This window comes from Polyodon spathula, chromosome 24 (genome assembly GCF_017654505.1).
Source record: "Polyodon spathula isolate WHYD16114869_AA chromosome 24, ASM1765450v1, whole genome shotgun sequence".
Lineage (NCBI taxonomy): Eukaryota > Metazoa > Chordata > Actinopteri > Acipenseriformes > Polyodontidae > Polyodon > Polyodon spathula.
The window spans coordinates 5,684,125-5,711,105 of NC_054557.1; the positions used below are offsets into that span (position 1 = coordinate 5,684,125).

At 39.0% G+C, this 26,981-nt stretch overlaps 1 protein-coding gene across 4 annotated transcripts; it reads left to right on the forward strand.

Moving 5' to 3' along the window:
* The first annotated feature begins 1,446 nt into the window (after nucleotides 1-1,446).
* LOC121298966 (tyrosine-protein phosphatase non-receptor type 9-like) lies at nucleotides 1,447-26,981 on the forward strand. 4 transcript variants are annotated; one of them, XM_041226363.1, is made up of 14 exons: nucleotides 1,447-1,986; nucleotides 2,249-2,318; nucleotides 10,943-11,086; nucleotides 14,097-14,186; nucleotides 15,091-15,215; nucleotides 15,310-15,415; nucleotides 15,919-16,029; nucleotides 16,712-17,040; nucleotides 17,597-17,684; nucleotides 18,277-18,346; nucleotides 21,660-21,738; nucleotides 22,306-22,456; nucleotides 23,401-23,608; nucleotides 25,009-26,981. In XM_041226363.1, exons 2-14 carry the CDS (start codon nucleotides 2,286-2,288, stop codon nucleotides 25,197-25,199), a joined length of 1,725 nt encoding a protein of 574 aa, XP_041082297.1. In that variant the 5' UTR covers nucleotides 1,447-1,986; nucleotides 2,249-2,285; the 3' UTR covers nucleotides 25,200-26,981. The 4 variants fall into 4 exon arrangements, with proteins under 4 accessions (XP_041082297.1, XP_041082296.1, XP_041082298.1 ...); XM_041226362.1 differs by having other exon boundaries at nucleotides 1,448-1,986; nucleotides 2,231-2,318; XM_041226364.1 differs by having other exon boundaries at nucleotides 1,448-1,964; nucleotides 2,231-2,318.

Sequence of the window (26,981 nt, forward strand, 5' to 3'; positions counted from 1 at the left end):
ATGGAATGAGAAAAGCTGCTCAGTCCTGGCATTTAGGATTTTCCAGACAAACTCCAAGTAGCTGGAAGATAAAGGTAAAGGAAAAAATGTTAATAACTCAATATTGGAGAAATTGAACCCTAAACCACATCAAATGCTTACAAATGCCATATAATAGCAAGAGAAGAGGATGGCAACAGTGTAGATCGTTTACATGAGTACAAAATGTAGATCAGTTATGTTGGGGTTTCCTGTAAAATGTATAAGGAAAACTTGTGTTTGTGTTTATGAGAGTTATAACCACCCACTGCTGCAAATAGTTGCTTGATAGTTTTGACCCAAGAGAGTGGCCTAGTGGCAAACAGGTTTTAAGGTGGGTGGATGCTGGTGGCCTTTCAGATGTTTGTTTATGGTACATGCAAACAAACTGGCATATCAACAAGGGTGGTTGTAAACATGAAACTTGTGTATTGTAAATTGGCCACTGCAACTTTAAACACATAAGAATGATCTAGTAGTTCTTATCCGGCATATTTGCCAGAGATTTCAATGAGTGTCAATGTTACATGAGTCATTGTTACTTCATTACCGTATAAGACGCTGTATCATCGCTTAGGGTTATTTGAATGAAGCTTACCAGTGTGTGCAATGCAGTGTCTAACAATGTGATCAGTTCTCCGAGTCTTGTTTTACAGTGTTTCAGGCGTGGTAGCGTGTGTGTGTTGGTATGTGTTTTTATGAATGAATCAGTAATGCCGTGTGTGGTGACGCATGCATCACTGAATTATGTTTGCACAAAGGCAGTAATCAACTCGACGCCTGTCGTTTCTAGGAAAATGAATTGCGCCTTATCTTGAAAATCTTGCTGATGTGCTGCATGGCAAGCCGGCGATTACGCATTAGTTGTGCAACGTTCTTTGAATTCTAACTGGATTACAAAATTTTATAAATATATTAACACTATCACGTCGTTTAAAAAACACATTTCATAGCTGTGCTGCATTTCTTGTTTTGGATTTCTAATATCATTTTAACTTTTAAGTGTGTATGAAAGCGTAATTTTTATACAGATTTTTGAAGCTGGTGGTCACTTTGTATACTCAATATACATTTACTATAAGATCATTGTACGAACAAAAGCTCTTTTCAATGTTTAATGTCACAGGCTAGCCAGATTTGTTCTTCTGTAGACGAGAGATTAGTGTCTGCAGAATCGGAAACTATCTCGTTCTCTGTTCCTGGGATAGAGCAATGCGGTCATGTTATATATATATATATATATATATATATATATATATATATATATATATATATATATATATATATATATATATGTGTGTGTAAAATGTTTTTACAATGCCAGCGCGTACCCGATAGTAAAAGACGTACATGACACGTGACACGACACGACACGTCGGTGCATAAATTTGACATTAAATTATAGTTTAGGTTATTATAGTTACCGTTGTCGGTACGTGGTATATTCGATACATTAAATGAATGGTATGGTTTTTGGCATGCACCTGCACCGCTGAAGTAGTTTTATGGCGAGTCCAGTGGTGTGCTACATGAGACGGCGCTGTTGTTAATGTAAAAGGACTGACTGTGTTTGGGGTTTTATGAATGGAGGAGGAAACTCGTGTTGTATGAGACTCAAGTTCAAAAACCTGCTGTTTTCATTTTAACCAGCAGGGGGAATTTCAGGGATGCTGCTTTGTGAGTGGGGTCGTTGCTTTTGAAGAAATTGGCGACACAGAAGCATTAAAGGGTTGCAATACAGCGACAGAGGAATGCTTCAAAATCACCACCGTCTGGAAGGGAATAAAGTGGTGCTTAACAAGGATTGATTATGGAACTTTTGCAATGTTAACAGCGACCCGCCTTTGAGCATTCATTTTGGATTTTAAAAAGCCTTTTTTTTCTACACCATTAGACCGGACGATTTCTTTTAAAGGAGAATCAGATTGTTTTTTCCCTCAAAAAAAGTTATGTAATTTTCGAATCTGTGTATGTTACTCTTTATTTAATTAACAGCTATATGTATAGGTCTATTTATCATTTAGATTAATTTTTATGTCGCTATAAAGTAGATGCATATTTTTGTGTGTACTGTAGATAGGTCTGTATAGTTTTAACAGTAGTTTTTAAATGTGACGCTTTTTCACAAACAGAATTAAGACATTATTATTATTATTATTATTATTATTATTATTATTATTATTATTATTATTATTATTATTTTAAAAAATAGACTGCATTGTGTTTCAAGAAAAAAAGGAAGACTTTGGATTGCACCTTGACCAAGAATGGCAGCGCGGCTAACGGCAGAAGAAGAACAGGTAAAAACCAAAAAAAAAAAGTTTCAATGCTTGTGTTTCGTTTTGTGTTTTATTTGTTTAACGTTTTAAAAGGGGGTTGTTGTTGTTCATTTTTTTATCATACTGCAAACTACACGTTTTACACGTGCATAATAACTAACATGTTCATGGTTCTATATGTGTGTGCATGTTTACATTATAAATAGAGCAAATAGCATTGTACAGAAGAAATAACATTTTACATGTGGCCCTTTAATGTTTATGTTATGTTAACGTATCCTGTTTAATTACTAAACTGGTGTTTCTTTGCAGTTTCCAAATCGTTATCAATATAATTAGTTGTGTTTTTAATATCTCGTGTGTAATATTGTAAAAGTTGTTTTGATTGAACGCACAGTTCTCGGGCCTACTGTCTGAGTTTACGACAAACAGAAACACGCGGAAATATATTTTTGTCCGTATTTCCACAGTAACGTAATATCTTGTTTTTTTTAAAAGGCAGCCCGCCACCAGATTTGCTCATTTAAACCTCTCTTTTGGTGTTACCATTTCCTGACCATTTAGAACGCCAGAAAGAACACTGTTTCCGTTTAATTTTGGTTGCTGCGGGGGTTGGGAGTACGAGAGCACGGTTAACTGTTTATTTGCCAGACAGCATTGAGCTGTTTCGAGACGCGGTAGAATTTATGCTGTGTCGACGAGAAAAAAGTGCTTGTATGCATGACCAGCCAATTATGTCTGTTTATTATCAGTATGAATGTCGCATCCCTGTCAGTTTATATCTTAGAAGGTATTACTAATGTCGTCATTGCTTGCAAAGATGTCAGGGCGTACGAGATAAGACCATATAGGCTGTTGACATGTCTTTGCCGGTCCTTTTCGTGTACTGATGAGACTAAGTGTTTGCATACCTACATGCCACTGTGAACGAGCCCTCATGTAATAATTATATTTATATTTTTCCTCTCAAATAATAGCTGTGTTAATTATTTTACATTGGCATGTGTCTATCTGCATAATTTGAAACGTTATGACTGTGATCTTAGGGTAAGTTTACTGTCCAGCAATCTCGTCTTGAAACTGATGCCAAGCACACAGGTTGTGTATAATACAAGAGCTGTTTTGTCTCTAGAATTGCAATGCCTGAGTCTTGCCCATGTACAGGGGGCGCTAAACCTCTGCAGGACATTCTCAAAGGAGTTGTACAAGCAGCTGATTAAAACGTGCTGTACTTTCAACACTTTTTTAAAGACATGTAGGAGCACAAGCTTTCTCTCCCTTGAAACCTGCTTCAATGTGTGAATAAAACACGAATAACCCTCTTCAATTTGTTGCAGTAGGAGGTTATTCATGCTCCTTGGTAGCTTAGGATGCAACATTTAAATGTGGGATGCCTTTTTAAATTGTGTTTGTTATAATATATGTGAACATACATTGTGTAAACATATCTGTCTCGCTTAGTGAGATGTGAAAAAATCTGTTGCTTAAATGTAAACTTTTATGTATACAGCCCATAATTTCTCCCCACTGTCAAACCACATGCAGCTGGCAGTACTGTAACCCTGATACAATTTTCTTCCATGCTGTTAATGATATTTCATTTACTGTCGAGCATCTAATCCACTGTTCCCATCCCCATCGCCTCATCTGGCAAGCAGCTTTATCTGGGCACATCATTTCCGCAAGTCTGGCTGCAGTGGAAGTGTGCCTGCTGGTAATTGGATCACAGACTCACTCTGTCCGGAGATCAGGCCATCTGGGGGGCTATCTAGCCCAGGGAGCTCTGCACTCAGGCAGCTGTTAAAAGCGATTAGGCTTTTGAGGTGGAGAAAAAAAAAAGCTCAGGGGAAATGGATTGAGAATGATGCTTGCAACCTTTTAATCCAAAGCATTATTGACTTGGACTGGCACTGCTTGACAGGAAAGCACAGTGCCCGTAGCCCATTAGCCTTGGTGACGCAGTGGTTAAGGAGCTAGGACTGTAATAGTGAAACTGAGGCCTGGGACAGCCAGGCTTACCAAGAGAGGTTTAACATGCCTATATTTTGAGAACCGTTCATCCAAGTTTGGTGAAACTTGATGGAGACTTACACTAGCAGTAGTTCTGAAGATTATAAGAATGTCATATTTTATTAACTGTGTTTGATTGAGCAATTAAAGGAAATTTGTTGACATTTTGCATGGACACTAGTCTGTTACTAATTAAGGCTATATTTTGGAAACCACACGTCAGATATGAAGGACGTATTTTGGGAAGTAAATAGCCAGAACCAAAAATTGCAAGTTCTGATACTCTCAATAACTTGTGCTAAAACATGTCCTTGGGAAATGTCATCACAATTGGATAAATATTGCTAAAGAATGTCTGGTAACCTACAGCCTCCACCGTTTCCTGGGGTTTAAGTGTGAACAAGGTCAGTACAGGGGGTTGTAAGGGCTAGTCCATGGTACAGCATGGTTTGTAGGGAGGTCTTGGTGCAGAAGACTATTTCTGATGATGAGGAACAAACAATTATGAAGTTCAAAGCTTGCATTGAAAAGTGAGAAGGCTGTGAATGTACTTTGTGTGGGGATTGTGATTGAGACCCAGGTACAAACGTTGACAATGTGGGTTATGTCAAGGAAATCTTCTGTCACTGTGCAATTATGGTGGTCAAAATATTCATGGTCCAACAGTGATGTAGAACTATGGCCAAAAGTTTTGCATCATCTAGAAGTTTCAGATTGATACATAATAAAAAAAAAAAAAAAACTATATGGACATAATTTTACATCTTTTATTTAACATAATGTAATCAAAGAAACTACAGCATGATATCCCAGAAGTCTACTGGAGCCATAATAGTAGTATTTCATGTTAGATTTTGAAATGTTACATTTTTCATTTTATGTAATTTTTTCCATTAAGTGTAATGAAAACTATAAAGCGGTATGTAATTCAATATGCTAATGCCACATTATTCAGCAGGTTTCATTTGACTTTAAGAAGCAAAATTAGTTAATTCTATAGGGTGCTGAGGCATTATTTGAGGAGAGGTGAGCAAGGTTGTGGTGGGTTCAAGTAAACTTGAATGATGGCCTTTGGTGGCTTTAGCTATGTAGTTACTCTAACAAACATTCTTTGGGGAGGCTACTAGAAAGTTTTTTTGGTTCCACAAGTGGAACCAGGTCAGTTTTGAAGGGTCCCTTGGCTCACATCCAGAAAGAACTGATGATGGCAGCAATCGACAGCATCCTGTTTGGTTTGGTTTTATAAAGGGGGGGGGGGGGGGGGGGGGGCTTTCAGGTAAGGGTTGGATTTTTGGGATTTCATTCCGATGATGGCAGGTCCCAAACGGAGCTCTGTATCCTGTCCTTTTAAGGGAATTGGGAGCTGGCTTACAACCTCATTATGGGAAGTCGGTGACCCTTGACACTTGTTCCTGGGGAATTAGCTGTTTTGTTTGGCTGGCTCTGGGGAAAAAAGAAAGTGAGAGAGTACTTAGCTTTTTTGTAAAGTTGTTTTTTTTTTTTTTGTTAATGGAGCTGAGAAATGCAAGTCCTGGAATGCTCCTAGATGTTTCTAACCCATGTAATGAATGACATAGCAATCAGTGTGGGTGACTGTGCATTGGTTTGGCCCCTGAAGTGAGCTCAGCTTATACCAGTAGTGTACAGCGTAGGGAAATCTTTGAGGGGGGAGCTAGTGATCTAATAGCTGCTCTTTATTTTTCAATCAATGGGTTTTATCAAAACTGTACTGATAAGTATTAATGAGCAAGCAGCTTCAAGTGTCATTTGAATTGTTTTTGCTATGATTTTGGCATTCTGAGTGGTTCTCTTACACTGAGTTGTCCTTTTTTCTCTTATTCTGCCTAGCTTTGAACTTGCCTGAAAAAAAAAAAAAAAGTGCCAACACTCAGCCCCCTCATTCCAGTCAAAACATGCTAATTCAGTGAACCCAGAACCAATCAGAATGGTTCAAAACAACACTAATAGTAAGGGAGTAAACATGCAATCTAGATGACGTTTGAAGCTACTTAGTCTTTAATGAGTGACAATGGAGAACTTTGTGACGCTTTCATTTCTACCCTGAATCCAATTGTGATGACACTTGGTATGGTCATTCCTCAGCATCACAAGGATATTGAAATACTGCTCATGGTTTTGCATGAGTTATATGCTAGAAGTTTAAAGGTTTAGAGTAACTCTAAAATTAGATGTAACCTTGCACTCTACATACACTATGGGCATACAGTATCCTCCAAGAAGTCCAGGGAAGTGTTAACTCAAAGACCTTATCCCTCATCTGATTGTCTGAGCTAAGGAAGGCTATTGTGATAGCATGCAATTCAATAACTGTATGTGAATTTCAGTTTTATTCCCTTGACAGATACCCGTGTTTTACCACCAAAGTAGTACGTATTAAATGCTGATCTTATTTTCAAGTATTCAATAGTTAAATCCAATCTCTCCAAACTTCTGTAGCAAGCTTGTACATGGCAAGCCAAGTTCTCTACAAGATGTCGTAAATCTAAAGAAGGCTTCTTAACGTTTCAGTGTTAATTTCTATTTTTGGACTAATGTTAATTAACCAGTTACAATATATTCAGATTGCTAAATGCATCACTGTGTGTCATGTCTAGCACCACCAATTTAATCTAGTGTAGGACTCTGCTACCATGTGACTCCATTTCAGTAAAACACACAGTCCACATATTTACACATAACATAATGTACCTGTCATTACTGTCTTATTTTCCGAATGTTATGAACACTTTGGAAAGTACACGATTTCTTTCTGAAAAATGTGCAAGTTATGTTTGACTTGTATATTGTTTTGAATGAAACGCAGTGTACATATCTTGCGGTGTGTGTTATTGATCTGCATTTGTGCAGTTTGTGTGCTGTGTAGTTTGCGTTAAGTACAATATACATGAAAGTATCCGCTCTGTTTAATACAATAAGTTATGCACAGTAGTCATGGTTAATACGTTTTGCTAGTCCCTTGGCTTTAATGAGAGCTGACTACCATTGAGTATTTAAGTTACACAGAACCAGAGTTGCCGAGTTCGTTGTTATTGAGAGTCGCTGGTTTTCTTGCAATAGGTGACGTGACTTCAACAGTTAAATGATTGCAGGAGTGGTTTTAGTGATTGACTGGTGTCAGTGTATATGCAAGTTATTAGGGAATAAAAAAGGAATTTGTATAAACACCCCCACACCCCACCCTCTGAAATGGGTTGGACTTGTTGAAAGCCAGAGCCGCTTTTTTTTCTCGTGAGACTTGGCAACACTGCACAGAACTTGGATCTGCAGTTCCAGCCTGCAGGTAATTGCTTTAATGAATCAGCTGGCCAGATGATAGCAGCTTTTTGAGGGACTGTATATACAGGATGTAAAAGTTCCCCAGGGCTCTGTTGTGTTTATTTCCACTGCTTAAACTTTTATGAGTGTTTCAGTGCAGAGTCGAAACATGCAACATGTAATGACGCGCTTCTCTTGGATCCGGAACGATCAAACACGTGAATAGAACACTGCAGTCAAGCGTTTTATTATTGAAGATCTTTTTAATTTTTAAACAATGTCACTTCCCCATATCCACATGTGCAGAAGAAGCCTCTCTTTATTACACATTGGTTTCTGTTCCTCTTAACTATGGAGTTTAGACAGTGCTGATGTCTTACTGGTTATTGAAGGTGGGGACATTTTAAAGTGTTTTTACTGGAATTTTTTTTCTTTCTTTTTAGTGCATTACCCGTAGTATATATTAATTTCTGTAAACCAGGATGAGTCACTTGCAGAAAAGCTGCAGCGTTAAGAGATTTTTGTACACCTATCAAAAAGCAGACCTTATTCGTTGTCAACTTTGTTTTTCCATTAGAAATCGAGTAAGCAACTAATCACCATTAAGGATTTGTCAGAATTCTAGAACATCTTACCCAGTGTGCACATAGAAGAAAGGACACCATTCTAAAGTTAAAAAGCCACCACACTTTGTTTAGTACTGTAGTACAATCTTCTTTTTTGCAATTTTAGAATAATCTAAAACGTGTTGTGTAAGGTGTATCTTACTATAAGAGATTTCATTTTGCACAGTTTAAGCAGATAGAATTGCCAAACTGCCTGCGATGTCTTTTAAGTCATGCCCCCAGTAGAACATATAAGAAACACTTAAACAAAAGTTTATTGGGTTCCTTCTCAATTGTGTACCACACTTGTAAAGTAACGAAAGCTCTATCAAAAAAGATTTAGTGACAGATCTATTTCTGAAAATATCTAACCATTTTTTTCCAGCTGGATGTATCCATCTTGTTCAATGTATTCTTCAGCAACTCTGATTACTTCAAATAGTCACATGTCAACATAGGTCATTTTCTTCTCCAGGTCAGATGCTACTATGTGATAAATGCAAGGACAGCAGTGTTCTTCCTGCTGATGCAATAATAATTGCCCTCACACCAAGAAACAGTAGCTTGCTGCCATTAGTAATTTGCAATTGCTTGTTCGGACTGAGGTATATATTGCTAAAGAAAGAATGTGAGGGAACCCCCCCAGATTTAATTGTATTTCTGAAGTGTGTACTGGGTGTGACATCGAAGGAATGTTTAGTTGCCCTGTTGCTTTTGAAACAAAAGTAACAAGATTTTCCTAGACTGTCGCCACGTCTATGCTTCACTTTCAGGAAACTTGTATAATCACAGTGACCTGAAATTGACTTGAATAGTACCAGCACAGCACATTAGAAATCCTGCAAATTATTCAGCAATAACAATTGACCACAGTTTGCGTGTGACAAATTTTAGTTTGTATGAATCTGCACAATGAATCTGCAGTACACAGTATTGGTAGGTCATACCTTGCATATCTTTTTGGTGCCCCTGTAGTTCACTGATCTATGATGAACAGCTGAGCTTGTAAATATGGAAATCATGCTTTTGTGCACATTCTGCAGACTTGCCACCTCGAATGGCAGCACATGGTGGCCCTAAACCTTATAGACAGTGTTGTGGCAGGTCTCTAAACCTGTAATCAGCTACAGCATGTTTGTATGATTTGAGGCTGCTGGTAGCTCTGAGTATCTGTGCATTTCCTGCTTGGAAGTGGCGCAGTTTGTTTCTCCTGCTGAATTTAAAGAGTGTCTGTGATGAGGGGGCAGCTGTGTGTTTTGGAGATTAAAGGTTGTGTGAACACACCGGGGCGCTGACAGGAGTCGAATGCCATGCATGTCTTCTGGTGTTGCATGATGAATAGTCTTTGCTTAGAGTAACCCTTTAATCGGGGGATCCCAGATGCAAGTAGCACTGCAACTAAGGATGTGGTGTGCACACTGTTAAATAGGATCATTTTACAGCTACAGTATCCCAAAGTCATGATTTTGAACTATAATTTCATGGTCTGTGTTTGTCATATACTTCCAGAGTTAGAGGTCTTGTCAACTCTCAATGCTTACTTTAAGAAAAAAAAAAATCTTGCAACTGTTCTAGCCTTTTCTTTTAAACAGATGATCTGTATTCTATAAGTAATCCCCTAGGACTGAAATATATTGGTGGCTCCTGTAGTTTGGAGTGTTTAGCTGGAGGATTGATGTCCACGAAACTTGCTTCGGACATTGTTTAGCAGGTATTGAAAATATCAGGAAACGTCTGCCTGCTTTCCTTTATCTACAAATGTATGGCTTGGTGTTTACTTTCACTGGAGAATGTAAGAATATATGGATCAACTTGTCTGTCCAGATGTATTTTACATGTACAGTACATATAAAGGGTGTTCAGTAGATCGAGGTGATCTACAATACATATAAAGGGTGTTCATCAAGTCAAGAGCATCCTGTATTCAAATTATGTATAGAGATTAAATAGTTCTGAAATTTTCAAAATTCTTAGGCAATTTTAAAATCCTTTTTAATTTTAATAGAAGAATCCTTGTTTTGTATTGGCTTTTAAATACCATAGTTTACTGCCTATTTGTTGTATATTCTGGTCTGTCCTTATTGCAGCTTGTGGTTTATCAAATGCTTCTTTTGATTTGAAAATTGTACAGCTTGCATTCAGACGGAAGCTGACCATTCATGTTGTACTATCTTTACAAACTCTTTACAAACTATCTTTACTAACTCTTCACAAACATACCATGCTTTTGATAACTTGACAAATATACACAGAATAAATAAAGGCAGAGCTACATAAGGTGGTCAGTTTAACCTTGGCGTTTCCTTCATTCAGGCACAAGCTTTTTTTATTTATTTTTTGACAAGGCAAATCGACGAAGAGGTGCAAGTAATCTTTATTTGAGTGGTGTCCTTGAAAATCTTTATCGCAATTTCAGATTTTCCTCAGTTTGCTTAGTATTTCCATATTGTAGAAAAAAATATATGATGATAAAACTTGATAACCCTCCAACATTACCTTTTTACCAGGAAACCCCACATTTATATTATACATGTTGTGAAAAGTCCTGTTGTAATCATGTCATTTGTTCTGTCAAAATACATTTTAATACTAAAATAAGTTTTAAGTCCTAAGATGAACTTAAAGCTTCAAAAGAGACAGATCCCATCTCTGGAGCTCTACAGCTTCTAGGTCTGGCACTACACCATGAATTAAGTGTGTTTTGTTTTCTATCTGTTTTTCCCAATTCTGCCCCACTGTCCTCCCCTTTCCCAGGCTACGAAGCAGTTCCTAGAGGAGATCAGCAAGTGGACGACGCAGCACAGAGTCTCCCCGCTCTCATGGAATGTGGCAGTCAAGTTCCTCATGGCCCGAAAGTTTGACGTCCTGAGAGCCATCGAACTGTTTCACTGCTACAGGGTATGGGCTCTGTGTGCGGGAGTGTGTGTATCTGCTCTGTGGGGGTGTGAGCGGGCACAGGTGTGTGTATCTGCTCTCTGGGGGTGTGAGCGGGCGCGGGTGTGTGTATCTGCTCTCTGGGGGTGTGAGCGGGCACGGGTGTGTGTATCTGCTCTCTGGGGGTGTGAACGGGAGTGGGTGTGTTTATGTGCTCTGGGTGAGCGAGAGTGGGTGTGTGTATCTGCTCTGTGTGGGTGTGAGCAGGAGTGAGTGGGTGTATCTGCTGTGTGTCAATGTGAGCCAGATTGGGTGTGTGTGTGTGAGTTGGGGGGTGTGAACGAGAGTGGGTGTGTATCTGCTCTGTGTGGGTGTGAGCAGGAGTGAGTGGGTGTATCTGTTGTGTGTCAATGTGAGCCAGATTGGGTGTGTGTGTGTGAGTTGGGGGGTGTGAACGAGAGTGGGTGTGTATCTGCTCTGTGTGGGTGTGAGCCGGATTGGGTGTGTCTATCTGCTGTGTGGGTGTGAGCAGGAGGGGGTGTGTATCTGCTCGGTGGGTGTGAACAGGAGTGGGTGTGGGTGTGAGCGGGAGTGGGTGTGTGTATCTGCTTGATGTGGGTGTGCGCGAGAGTGGGTGGGTGTATCTGCTCTGTGTGGGTGTGAGCAGGAGTGGGTGGGTGTATTTGCTCTGTGTGGGTGTGCGCGGGAGTAAGTGTGTGTATCTGCTCTGTGTGGGTGTGAGCGGGAGTGGGTGGGTGTATCTGCTCTGTGTGGGTGTGAGCGGGAGTGGGTGTGTGTATCTGCTCTGTGTGGGTGTGAGCGGGAGTGGGTGGGTGTATCTGCTCTGTGTGGATGTGAGCGGGAGTAAGTGTGTGAATCTGGTCTGTGTGGGTGTGAGCGGGAGTGGGTGGGTGTATCTGCTCTGTGTGGGTGTGAGCGGGCGCGGGTGTGTGTATCTGCTCTGTGGGGGTGTGAGCGGGCGCGGGTGTGTGTATCTGCTCTGTGTGGGTGTGAGCTGGATTGGGTGTGTGTGTGTATCTGCACCACAATCACATTTTGAATATTTCAGCACTATTGAGTGTTTTAATAGTTACGGATCAATTCATTAAAGAATCAGTGTGTTCTTTGTCTTGACTTTAAAGTGATTGTAGCTAACAAAATAATTCCATATACCATAACTATATTTCTATAGGCTTCAATTGTCCAGTTTTGAAAGAAACACATATTTTATTTAAAAATATGATGTCAGGTACTTCACTTAGTTCAGTCTTTTGTTTGCAAGCCGGGCTTTCTTTTGTTTGGTCATTTCACCCCTCAATGGCTTATTTCTTGTCATTAACTAGTCAGCTGTTTTCCCTATTGACTGACATGCTTTCACCTAAAAGACACTACCAAAGTTAAATGGCCTAGGAAATGCAAATGTAACAGATATTGAGGACTGTCTTTAACTTTGTGCAGTACCAGATATCCTGCTTTAAAATGAAAATACATGTTTTCCTTAAAACATGTTTCTATTGGAAATGCACATTTGATACCTATGTGGAAAATGGTAGATAAAAAATGGGTATTTTGTTAGCTATAAAAAAGAAAATATTTGAGTAAACCAATCACTTACAGAGGATACAACCCCCACAACGTAAGTAACTCATTTCTTCAGTCGTCTCATAAACAACACAGATGGTGTTTGTCTTTTGTCTGTAATTTCCATATCGCAGGATATGCCTGCATGGTTTAACCCTCGGATGAGGCGGGCTGATTCTCCCTGTTTGGAGAAGCTCAGCCTCATACAACATGATTATCCCAAAGCAAAACAGCTGTGTCAACATGTCTATCTGTGTTTACAGAGGCACACCTGCAGGGTTATGTGGGGTCACAGTACAGTATCTCCTTTTTTCTTTATTGCACAGCATTTCCTTGAATGCAAATATGTTGCTAACTAGATCTCTGCAGAAATGAGACAAGGATCAAGTTTTCTGCGCTTCAGCATCTGCTCTAAAGTAAAGGCGATTGAATTCGTACACAGCCACATGTTGGTGATGTTGTGATGGTTACATTTTCTGAAGAGTTTAGTTTTATAACAGTTAAAATGCTGTTCCATTCAGAACATTGGCTCTAACAAATGGCAAGGTTGTTTTTGTGTATAATCACCATAGTGTATATTTGCAGACATGAATTTGTCTGTTGCCACATTTAGCATTTTGTCCATTTGTATCAAATCCTCTCTAGGCCTACAGCCATGTTGTTGTTGCATTTGGTTGTTGTTATTATTATTATTAGTAATATTGAGTTATTTAGCAGATGCTTTTATCCAAAGCAACGTACAGAAATTAAACAAAATATAACAATATATAAATTTTGTCTTAAATTGAAAAAAAAATAGAAAAATAAAAATAAGGATATGAAGAGAAATGATTTAAAATACAGAACTAACAGCCAGAACAGCCCCAAAATAGCCTCTATCCTTTCCCGATGTTCTTACATGCTTGCCGCACACGCTGCCGCTCACATCGGCAGGGAAGATGAATCCGTAGCAATCCTTAATTGTAGGCAGAAGAAACAGGTGTGTGATGGACGCAGTTGAAAACAACGAAGTCTAATGTAAACTGCATCTTTTAATAATATATGTTAATATTATATCATAACATTAATTCACATTTGAAGCCTGGCACTGTTTAAAGATGGCGCTTGCACAGAAAAATTGATGCAGAGTAGGAAAAATTGCACAATTCTCACAGACCCTTATCCCTTTTATGAAGCACTTAACGCCTAAATATGGTACCTTAATAATATACTTAGTTTTAAGAGACTGGACATAGAGAAAAGCCTGTATTCACTCCATGACAAAAGCATTCCAAGCAGTGCTCAAAACGAAGACAGGACACAACAAAACTGCGGTGTATTTCATTCTGTTTTCTAAACAGCCGTCTATTTTGTTTGTAACATCTTCAAGTGTAATTTGATGATGTGTTGTTGTTTACAGTAATGTGGCACAGTACTGTGCACTGTTGTAATGCGCTCTGTCTCACCTGTGCAGGAGACTCGCCTGAAGGAGGGAATCGTGAAGCTCAAACCACAGGAGGAGCCGCTGCGCTCGGAGCTGCTGAGTGGCAAGTTCACAGTGCTGGTGAGCACCAGAGCCTCAAACGCTGTGCTGACAATCTGTAATCAGGCTTATGCATGTCACTGTAGTATTTTCTGGCTTCCTATTACCTGAATCAGTGTTCCAGTAGTCATTGACTGAAATGGTGTTCTGATCAGTTTAAACAACCCTCTAGCAGTGGATTTCCAATAGTTAATACATATATGGCATGTAAATGAAAATAATGGTTGTCTGTTTGTGTTATCTTGTTGAGTTCCCCTTGATGGTTACGTGCCTGGTAAAAAAAAAAAAAAAAATGAAATAGGGTAATAGAGTGGGTGTGTGTCTTGCTGTATGGGAACACTTATTTCAAGGTAGCCTGATATTTAAAAATGAGGGCCGTGATGACTCATCTGGTAAGAGACATTCAGGCAGGGGGGGTCCATAACCTTGGGAAACCTTAATCTGTGGTCCCCATTCGGTCCTTTTCTGTGACATTGTTGCCCTCTGGTGATGAGAGTTGAGATTCTTTTTGAATTCTCAATGCTGTACTGCCTGCACTGTCTGAAAAGGAAGGAGTACATGTGTAGACAGTAGCTGGTGTAGTTTGTTAACTCCTGCCCTACTGGATGCATTCCTCAGCACAGCCAAAGTTATTGCATTTGTTTGTAGCCTTGCATTCATTCCAGTGAACTAGCAGTGTAGCTAATGGTATCAAGAATGTAGAAATAACAAATACGTAAAGCTACCAAAATAAAAAAAGACATGGTGAGACAATTGTTTAATATACTGTATGCAAAATGGCACATACAGTACTGTATTGTCTTTGGTGCCAAATTGACTATTAGAACCATTGCATTTGGCTGTGATATATAGTGGAGTAAACTTCCTTGTATTGTAAAATACCCTGCCACTGGTGTGTAAATAATACCTCCTTTTCTTTCCAAAGAGTGTTCGAGATCCGTCTGGTGCCTCAATCGCCCTCTTCACAGCCAAGCTGCACCACCCCCACAAGACCGGGCACCATGTGGTACTACAGGCCTTGTTCTACCTGTTGGACCGAGCCGTGGAGAGGTAAGGGGGGTCATCATTGCAGAAGATCATTAAGTACTGTTTAAGGATATGTAGGTTATTAACCCATATGTTGTTGTTTTCTGTTCTTGTTTAGCTTTGAAACCCAGAGGAATGGTCTGGTGTTTATATATGACATGTCTGGCTCCAATTACACTCACTTCGAACTGGATCTCAGTAAAAAGATCCTGAGCTTGTTGAAGGTAATATGTGAGATTTACCTATGCTGGACACACATGACACCCATAATGTCTTATGATGTGTATCCATAGTACCTCTCTTTCCTCTGCTAGCTAAGCGTTGATAAAGTTTTAAACTAAAATACTGGATAATTAATAGAGTGGTACAGGTGGTGTATTAGGTTTGTTTCACAAGTTTTAGAAATGTTAATAGCAAGATGTTCTTGCATTCTTTTCATGCTAATCATCTTTGATTTGAAGAGATACTGATGCAGCTCAGTGAAAGAACCCACTTAATGGCATGCTCATTCTGCTCCTCCTGAGAGCGATTATTAGATTAAACTTTATATACAGACACTAGTTATGAAGACCTCAGAACTTTCGGAACAACAGGCTACAAATCTGAAAGTACACAAAATGTTCCATTGCTATGACAAGGAGTGATATCAAAATGATAGCCATTGCATTGACACAAAACTGAAGAAGCAACAAACTGTGTGTGCCATGTCTCTCTCTGGTGTCTGCAGGGTGCCTTCCCGGCCCGGCTGAAGAAGGTATTTATCGTGGGGGCGCCTGTCTGGTTCAGAGTGCCCTACAACCTGCTGAGTCTGCTACTCAAGGAGAAGCTGCGCGAGAGGGTGAGGCAGGGAGGACAAGCCAGCTGGGGGTCTGCGGGGAAAGACATTCCTCTGTGGACAGCCAGGACCAACAAGATAAATACAATACAATACAACATGGTTTTATACAGCTGATTTAACACAAGGTTTACATATTAAAAAAAAAAAAAACAACCTTCTGGAAAGCAGACACAAATAAAACAACGATAAACCATACAGGCCATAACACCAACAGCTACCATACAAACAACCTTGAACTAAGAACTGCAATTCTAGTCATAATCCAGAACGTCAAAATCCTCAATCAAATTTCTAAGGTAAAACTACATGACTTGGTTTTACCTTGTATGATGTGAAAGTGCCATTAGGTTATTTTTTATGTGCTGACTCGCGTTACCAGAAATAGCCCATATCATCCCTTAGGGTTCGCGTCGTCCTTGACTTGCACTCGCCACTCATCTTCAGTGACAGGAGAACTCATGAAAAACAGATTTTTTTTTTATTTTTGAGTGAATAACTGAACACTGTTTTCTGAGCCAGCCTCATCTTAACTACTGGCTATTGAGTCACATCTTCTAGCACCAGATTAGAACCCAGGCTTCCAGAGGTGAGTGGCTAACGCATTAGCTCACTTCGCTCCCCAAGATTAAGTCTTGCAAATGTGCTTTCTACGGCCTTGATACAATCCCTCTCGCTCTCCCAGGTTCAGATGGTGAAGATGGCAGACCTGCGGCAGCACATGCCCCGTGACTGCCTTCCCGAGCACCTGGGTGGGGTGCTAGCTCTGGACCCCCTGGGCTGGAACCGGCAGCTGCTGGCTGGGCAGAACGGCCATGCAGACCCCCTGGATGAGCTGGTGGCGGTGTCCACAGGGCCGAGCCGCGAGGAGCCGTCCATCCACACCCCCGGCCTGGAGTCCATGACCCTGCAGGAGCTGGTGGAGCATCTGAGGCTGGTGCAGCGCACTGGGATCCACGAGGAGTACGATGAAATCCGCCGTGAAACCCCTCCTGGCACCTTCAACTGTGCCCTGTGAGTATCGCCCTGCACGCAGTCACACTCTTCCACAGTACTGGACTACATACTAAAGATATTCACACCAAATTCTCATTACTATTTATTTTCTATAATGACAAAAACTCCAAACACAGTATAAAGCATATAAAAGCAGCTTGAAAAGCCTTAAATAAGTGTTCTGGTTTGGTAACTTTTTTTATAGGGTGTTTTTTTAAAATGTGTTCATTACAATTGGAGGTAATGGCTTTGAAAATCTACAGTGCTATACAGGTTTTCTCTAGATTTAGAGTAAAGATTTTTTTTTGCTCTCCTTTTGTATCACAAATCCATGACTTGAGCCAAGACTAAAAAAAAGAATTGCATTTCTGCCTGATAAACTACCCCTATTAAAATGTAAAACGTATGGCCACATAGAATAATTAAGGGCATTATCACATATAGTAGTTTGTTTCCAAATGAGTTAAGAAGAAAATGTAATTAACTCAGTCTAACCAGGTAGACATGATGCCCTGTTAAGTCTCTTATCATTTCCTCTCTGTTTGTTTTTTTTTTTTTTAATTTTCCTTCTTAGTGCTGCTTGTAACCAGGACAAGAATCGCTACGGGGACGTTCTCTGTCTGGACCAGACAAGGGTTCGACTGAAGACTGGAAGAAACGAGGTAAACCTTTAAGTCTTTGCTTGTGAAAGGTGCTGGATTATCTGAAGTCCTTTCTGTTTAGCCTCAGAGCAAGGATATCACAAACGGTGACATCACTATACCCAATGACAATGCTGCTGGTAAAATATTCTTCTACCGTATACACAATTTGATTCTGTGATTGTAACTAACAAAATAATTCCTTACACCATCTCAAATGTGTAGTTTTGAAAGAAATCTATTGTTTTAGGAAACATTTATTTTCATTTTGAAACACAATATCTGTAGGTACTGGAAGTGAAAGGGTAAGAAATTTTCTGAAAGGGAAGACAAACTGAGGACTTCATTTTACCTGGGGTAGTATCAGATGCCGTGCTTTTAAAAGTACAAGTACTGTGTTTGGGTTATCTTGTTCCTCTGGAAACTGCACACTTTTGACCTAAATATTCAATTTGCCCGATGGGTGCGATTTATGAAAGTATTTTGTCAGCTTTAACCATTTTAAATTGTTTTCGATGGTGAACTGTATAATTGATTATTATTGATGAGTAAAGTCTAAACTCATATCTCTTTTTAGAGCTTGCTTTTCATTAGTATTTGCTTGTACCCGTAGAAGTCCGACTATATAAATGCCAGCTTCATGGACGGTTACAAGCAGAAAAATGCCTACATTGGTACTCAAGGTATGGACTCCTACTTCAATATCTTTGTCTTTAATTTGTAATTAAGAAAACCCAAAGAGTTTGTTCTCCTAATCTCTTATATTAGGGCCTATCTCAGTGTGATGCAAGCACGAGCAACCCATGCATCTTTTGCTATTGCTGTTTTTATAGTGCCTACCCCCCAGACCCCCTTAAAGTTGAGGTTATTTTGTTCAATTTTAATCCGTCCTACGACTGAAGGTATTTATTTGCTGTTATTGCATTATAACTTGCCTTTAAGTTTGGCAAAACCATATTAAGTGGTATAACTGTTTGGTCTTTGGAGTTAAAGCTAGTTTTTTTTGGGTGAGTGGAGGATGGAGACATAGTGGAATGTAGCTAACGGATTTAAGTGAAAGATATAGATATATATGTATATATATATGTGTGTGTGTGTGTGTGTGTGTGTATACACACACACACACACACACACACACACACACACACACACACACACACACACACACACACACACACACACACACTGTGGGCCATTTTTTGGTATTCTGACCCCACCAACTGACCTCCGGTAGTCCTGTGGTATTTTATCTGCCGAGAATGTGTGAATAAAACTTTTTTTTTTCACTTGCATAACTTCTCTCACAGAACACTAATTCAGTAAACTATAAAAATATACTATGTGTTAAGGATGAAATGATTTTTTGATAGTACGGTCTATCGTGATTACGATTATTCGTGATAATCATATCGTTAACATTTTTTAATAATTCGATAATCATAGAAAACAATAGTCACATACTCAATAAACGCGGCTGGATAATATACAGGTGCTATTTTGAGGCTTAAGTGACAGTCCTAGTGTGTACTTTCACTACAAAAATAATAATAATAATATATAGCGGGGAAATACAGTATCATGGGATGTACATCCAATTCGCAGAATGTGGCAAAAGCACAAAAATGAAAGCAGGAACATGCCCTTCCAGAGTTAAAAAAACATCAGCAGTCAACAAGCAAGGTCGCTTCAATACACTTTTTTTTCCAGTTCGGCGCCCTCCCTATGCTGTCCCCCGTTCCACCCTCAATTGTCAGTATATAACTTCAATAAGTCCATTAAAAATGTACATATTATGCCACCAGAAAAAACAGGCTACCATGGGTAAAGTCGATAACGGTATTGAAATTAGTTTTCTTAAATTATAAATGAAATAACGACAAAGGAATAAAAAAAGGAATCTGCATAAAGAACATCATGCCCATACTGCTCTATTCCATACTTACAGGTTGTATAGTATAAAATTATTTATTTATTTTGCAGACTATTTGAAAAAAAGTTGAGAATAATTAGCAGTATGTGTGTAAAACAAGTACTTTAAATGTATTGAAAGAAATACAGATGCTTTATATTTTGCAATTATGTACTGTTTCTGAGTACATTTAAATACATAAAACGTGTAAATAAAGCAGGAGGAAAAAAGCTTGCAGTCCCATTTTGACATAAAGGTATCATTTTTTTGCAACTATTAATGTTGGTAATATAAGGACAATTTCATTAAGATTATTTTTCTTCCACCTCTGTGCTTGTAAGTTTTTTCATTCTTGCTAGAATCTTGCTCTTTTTTAAAAGTTTGTAGCTTCCTTGTGTTAGACCATATCCCACAGAGAAAAAAAGACATAACGTTTTTTTTTTGTTTTTATTCAGTTAAAAAAAGTTTTTGAAAAACAACGGCTACTATTGTGATATTCGGTGTGTCATGAAAGAGTGGGCTCTCAACAATTGGTATCTGGGACATTTACTGTCGTTTCACCCCTACTATATGTACATATCTTGAAATAGAAGACACTGAAACTAACTGTCCAATTGAAGTCTCTGTAAAGCTACCTGGTTCTAAAATAGTCCTTTGTATTGATGTCTGAATTGCTTATTCCATTTTTCTATACATGTATCATTAGTCTTCAGTTTCCATTTGTTTGGTGGTGTGCTTCCTATTAGAAAGGTAGTTTCTGCTCAAGTTTCAACATGTTTTATCTGTTACCAGGGTAGAACATGCTGCCATTTATACTGCTCAAGTGGGTGTTCCTTTTCCTTTTTCTTTCATATTTCAATGCCCACCTTGTAGCAGTGTTGTGAGCAGCTTCGCCAACATTTGAATTCAAAGCACCCAACCTCAGTCTTTGTTTAATTAAATCTGTCATCATAAGTTAATGGTTAATTTCGCGTGATATAAACAAAAAGCACAGTGGTTCATCGTGGGGGAACAAAAAAATAGTTTGAGTAAAGAGGTTTCTCACCTTATTTTTGCTTTACCAACTTGGAATCCGTATGTATCCGCTCTTTAATATCACAGAAGCTTCTGCTTGCATGACCATATGAAGGCAAGATCACATTGAGTTATCAATTCTATATACCAGAATAAGAAGTTTATAACTTCCCTGGGTGAAAGATGTGCAGTTTTTACTCCTTATTACTACCGGTGCAAATGGGGTTTGTTTAACAGTCAACGATATCTTATAATTGGTAAGTTGCACAGAGAGACTTCTCCGTCTCTCCTACGTTTGCTTTTGACTTTCTCTGTTATCCAATTGCAGGAAGCCTCTTCTGTTTTCTAATTATAGTTCGGAGATGCTCAATCAGCACAAGTGAGAACATCTTCAGCAGATTATTATTTTTTTTAATTAAATGAAGAGATGGTTTACAGAAACATTTCTAAATATAAATTAACAAGAGTTTAAATAAATTGTAAATATGTTCTCACACTTGTAATAAGAACATATGAAAGCAATAACACACAACAGAGTATAAAGATATGGTCTGATATCTGCAATTGGGGGGGGGGATCAGAAGAGGTGATGCAGAGTGCCAGTGGATTTTGGATCATATTTGAACATAATATATAAAATGGCACCCAATCACAATTCTAATGCGCTGATAGAGGTTCATATGAAAATATGGATCTGAAGAGTAATATATATATATATATATATATATATATATATATATATATATATATATATATATATATATATATATATATAATCTCCCCCCTCTGGAATGCTTATCCCCAGTGATATATTGGAGACACCAGTATGTGTGTATGTCCCACTTTACAGTTTTACATCACGGAACTGCTCATCCAGTTATAGTAAGATGAATCTTGGTTAGGACAGGTAATTGGGAGTTTGGGGTTTTAAGGCAATGACGGTCTTTATTTCCACATTTTTTCTTATAGCCATTTGCATCCAGAGGTGTTCAAAATGTTTGCCTTTATATAAACATAGCAACAAACTGTCGGGCCTCCCTCCCTTCTCTGAGTCTGCGTCTCTGTCTCTCCAGGACCCCTGGAAAACACTTATGCCGATTTCTGGAGGACGATTTGGGAGCAGAACGTGTTAGTCATCGTCATGACCACCAGGTACTTGCAAAAAAAAAGGAATATTTAAATAAAATAAAAAATTTAAAGTCCAACACAGTGAGAGGAACCTTAAATCCTGGTCTGCAACATGCAGTAGAACAGAGAACCCCAGGTACTTAAGAATAGCTACTACAGTTGTGCAGCTGAGTTTATTCCAATCAGACTATTAATTAAGCGAAAGGGTGAGAGGGGAGTTGAACATTTTAACAAGGAAACATACTGTTGGCAGAGTGTGAGTTTTATGTGGATGGTTAACGGTTAGAGACGGACTGCTTTATCGTTTTAGATTGGAAAGCTGGAGAAGATAAGTAATTATAGAATTCAGTATATGCTTGTGGGCTGGATGTTTACTGTATGTCTGTATTGCATGGTGCCTTCACAATGCAAAAACGTTGTAAGGGGTGGGTACTGAGAGACAGTAAATTCACCATTTAGAAAAATTCCAAGTGGGATCTGTCTGAAAACTACTTGGGACTGATGAGCCGTTTTAGAAATAGCTAAATGGCGACACATCTAAACGGATGATTGAGTAAGTGATTGTCTCTGCCTTATCCTCCCTGTGTTCAGGACAGACGAAGGAGGGCGGAAAAAGTGCGGTCAGTACTGGCCCCTGGAGATGAACGGACAAGAGGTGTACGGCCATATTGCAGTGGTAAACCAGAGAGTGGAAAACCACAGCCACTATAACCTGACCACTCTGGAGCTGCACAACACAGAAGTGAGTGAGCGACTTGTAAAAGATCCATACCGAATGAAACTGAGTGAGTGCAGAGCAGTAAAAGCACTACGAACCAGGATCTACTTTGCACAATGCATGAGAATATGGCTTTCCAAAACTCTTAACAGACATATATGTCTGTCTTTGATTAAATCTGATACAGTGGACTGGAGCACTGGCATGCACAGGGAGTCTATTTTACCTGCCTCAAATTCCACAATGATTGATGGAGTAAAAGCAGTTTAAGCTCAAATCAGTGGTCCCCTCGAGGGGCATGGGTTACAATCTAGCTTAGGTTACATGTAGACTATAGTCCACATAACAGAAGCAGCTCAACCTGGCAGTATCAGCTTGAGCAAGACCATAGACTAAATGACAGGGGCCGCGTTGGCACTGTGTTATTTTTGTTTTAATAACATACTGTTGCCTGTAGATATCTACATATATAATGATTAGAGGTGATATCCTTTCGATATCGCCCCTCATGCAAAAAACTGTTTGATTAATATATTTTACATATACAGTACATACTGTGATTGCAGGTCATGGAAATTTATATATTTTACAAATATTATATTTTTGTCTCCTATTGTCAGTTAAATAATAATGTATTTAATTGAAAAAAGCACTTGTAAAAAATGCAAGAGATCACTGGTGTAAGTTAAAAAAAAATACCCATCAAAGACAAAGATGCATAAGAACACCTGCCAAAATGCACTTTTAATTCTAAATCAAAAGTACTACAACAATACAACAGACACTAAGAGTGAAATAAAATAAATACATCTTTTAATTCCTGCAAAGAATTTGAAACATTGGCACTGTTTAACCCTTACAATAGCAGTCAGAATAAAAAGACTCCTGACCTTTGCTAGAGATGTTGGTTTCTACTGTTTTATTATGGTGTGAGTGAAGAACCTACTTTGTCTGGTTTCCCCTTGCAGACCTGTGAGCAACGACAGGTGACCCACTGCCAGTACCTGAGCTGGCCAGATTACGGGGTACCGAGCTCGGCCGGAACGCTCCTCGAGTTCTTGGGCGTGGTGAAGTGGCAACAGAAGCAGGCGGTCAAGGCCCTGGGCCCGCGATGGAAGGGCCATCCAGCAGGACCACCTATAGTCGTCCACTGCAGTGCTGGAATCGGCAGAACAGGTACCATCAGGATAAGGGTTAGGTCATTGAATAAATTAATCTCCAATGTAGACACTTTGTGAGTAAAATGTATTTTGGGTGAGTAAAATGCAACATTATCTTAGTCATGCATTGTGAGGCAAGAGTGTATTAATGCAATGTCCAGACAGTAATTTGTGTGTAAAGAAATAAATTGATTTATTATTATTTTCTCTACACAAAATAAAACAAATAACAAAGAAAACAAAACTGTGAGGGAGGGGGTGCTGGAGTAATAATCCCAAAGACAGGTAGTGAAAAACGTCCTTAATCGTCTTCTCTGCGTCCCCGGACATAAACAAAAAAAGACACAAGAAATATTAGTAAAATTTTCACTCCCAAATTCAAAACCCCCACTGCTCAAATTTCGTCTCTCCCTCCACCCGTTACTCTGCCTATTTTACCTTCGGACCAACCCCGAACACAGTAGTACGTTCCCTTTAGTATGTAATGTCCCGCCTCTCTAGTCAGTGGAACACCAATCCCCAACTGACAAGTGTCTTTATCATTCACTTGACTCCAATGGCTGGAATTTACATACTCGTACTTCCGCCCCTCTCCAAGGTGCCGCCCCTCAAAAAGATGACTTTTGTCATGGTCACGAGATCTTGGTAAAGAAAGTCCCAAGTTGGTTTGATGCCTTCTACTGTCGGGAGGCTGAATCACAGACCGAAACCCCTTCGACTCATCACATGCATATTTTCAATAAATACTATACTTACTTTAATGCTAACTTTTGGGGTATGCATTAACTACAGCTTTATTGACCACAAACAATATGGCTGTGAAGCAAGTAAACACAGAAACTGAACCTTTTCTTTGTTTTTATTCCAATGCTGCAATTGGAATATACTTAGAAAAATCCCTGCATGCACATAGTGTATATTTATAATATATATAAAAAATAAAATGTTTTTTGGTTTTTATTAACTTCATTTTTCAGTGCTTATTTTTAGCTTTGTGGTTTTTTTTCTGAGCTTTTTGTGTTTTATAAACTGTATGAGATTATTGTTTCCAGTATTTATTAGATATATGTTGACTTCATTTTTATTTTGTTTTTGTATTGGGGTGTTTTATCGTTTTATTACCTTCCAAAAGTTCAGTTGACAAATTGGTAAATTGATAGGTTTGTTTGAGGGTGACCAAGACGTCGCCGAGAAATGGATCCAGTTGCAAACTCGCATTGCAAGTGTGTGGATTCAACCGTATGGTGTTTCAGTTTTTTTAATTGATGTGGTTTTCATTGTCTCCTTTTTGAAGTGTGATTTTTAGCTACTGATAATCAAGCAACACAAGTGGTAGAATATCGAGCACAATGAAGATCCAGTATGTAGCTTCTATGGCTTGAGTTTAATGAAGCTCCCTGTCCCTATCCCCTCCAGGTACTCTGTGTGCTCTGGATATCTGCCTGTCCCAGCTGCAGGATGTGGGAACCCTCAACATTTACCAGACAGTACGGAGAATGAGGACTCAGCGTGCCTTCAGCATCCAGACTAGTGACCAGTACTACTTCTGCTACACCTCCATCCTGGAGTACGCCCAGCGACAGGGGGCCCTCACAGCCAATCAGTAAGGACTCCCACCACCCCACACCCCCAAGCGCTGGACCAATCGCAGGCAACAGAGACTGACCAAATCACTCCCTCTGTGGCAGAGCCACCAATCGGCAGTCAATCTCAACTGTAGAACTATAGATGTTTCAAACTGAGCAAAATGTTTGAGTCCCCTAACCAAAAAAAAAAAAAAAAAAAACAAGCACCATCAGCTAATTGTAACTGCAGGAGCAACTCATTTATGGGACACCCTTGATTGGATAGAAAAGTAAACCAGTCTTGACTTTTGAAACAGGATTCAGACATGCAGCTCTGCAAACTGTCCCGGCTGTTGTGCATTGATAAAGAATGTTGAGATTATTGTTCACTTTTGTTGTTAAAATGTTAATCTTTGTGACTAACAGGCTCACTCCATACTATGACAGCCCAGACAAATCCCTAGAACCAGAATACTAAAAGAATAAGAAACCTGGCTATATACAGTATGGTAATGGTTAGGGTTTCTTAACAAGCAATTTACAAAGAACAATTAACTGCTACAGCAAAAGAGTTTGCAAAATAGCAGCCATTGACAGCTACTGTATGAAAGAACTACGCAAAACTGTTTTTGTTGGGTGGCTTTAATTTCTAATAGTCAGAAGCCACTATTGCAAGTTATTAGACGTCACTTTCTGTCAAATCTTTCAACAGATTGCTTTAGAAAATCCGGGAATAGCAAAGGGAATGTGTTTCTTGTAAACTCCAGGGAGTTCTGTAACAGTCTAAATGGACGGCTGTAAAATGGGACTCTTATTTTCAACCTTGCTATAGTAATTTGCTGCTGTTGTAAACAGACGATTCTGCGAGAATGGTTTGTTTAAGAGTTAAAAGTTGTTACTACAGGTGGAAATGAACCTTTTTAACTGTGGTCTCAATGAGCAACGGAAATATAGCTTTACTGTTTGATCTTGGTTGGGGAAAGTCTTGTGATCTCATTGTTTGTGGGCTCAGTTCATCCAGGAATAGAAATTAAGTGCTGCACCTCAGTTTAGCAATTGTTACTGTTTAGCCATCCATCCACCCATAACTCTTAAACACGAAAAAGCACCGAATTTAGGAAAACTAAGAAGTCTAGAAGTCTTTATCGAAGTCATACATTTATTTTAGTATTTCTAAACTATGTAATAATACTTGTAATACTTTGTAAAGTTTCCTGACTCCCAGACCCCCCTCTTGTGTTTTCATCCCTGTTTGTATCCCCCCCCAGACCCCTCCCCCAGCCACACTCAAGAAGTGGTGCCTCCACGCCAATGCCAGTCTTGCCTGTAGAAACTAGTAATGAATTTGTTTTTATGAAGGACTGAGGGGCTGTTGAAAATGCAGTTTTTATCCCATGTCTACATTTTATAGGATTGTTCATGTTCAAAAGAGGTGGGACTGAAGCAAGTTCAGGCTCCCACGGTGACACTGGGTCAGACGTGTGAATTTCAGATAAGCCTGGTCTTGCTTTTAAAGGCTTTGTTAGATAACCATCATGGTGACTCTATTGTCAAAACCCTTGATATTAGCCTGAATTATATATACAGTCTGCAAAAGTGTTTTAATGCAAACATTTACTTTTACAATGTAACATTAGTGCCACTTTATAAAAAGTGTGAATGATTGTAATTATGTATGAACTTGCACATGGTTTCTTAGTGAACTCATATTGAATTCATAGAGTACATTTCTCTTTATGACCCATTCCATACACAACCATAAAATAATTTTATTGTGAAAAGAAATTTATTTTTCAAGTGTGACCAGTTTCTTTTTACTTTTCA

Bases quoted from the DNA above. Each gene is read 5' to 3' on its own strand.
- LOC121298966 (XM_041226363.1), top strand. From the start codon at position 2,286: ATGGCAGCGCGGCTAACGGCAGAAGAAGAACAG. The intron at 14,187-15,090 runs GTGAGCACCAGA...TTCTTTCCAAAG, and splicing joins GTGGCAAGTTCACAGTGCTG to AGTGTTCGAGATCCGTCTGG. The intron at 22,457-23,400 runs GTGAGTGAGCGA...TTCCCCTTGCAG, and splicing joins TGGAGCTGCACAACACAGAA to ACCTGTGAGCAACGACAGGT.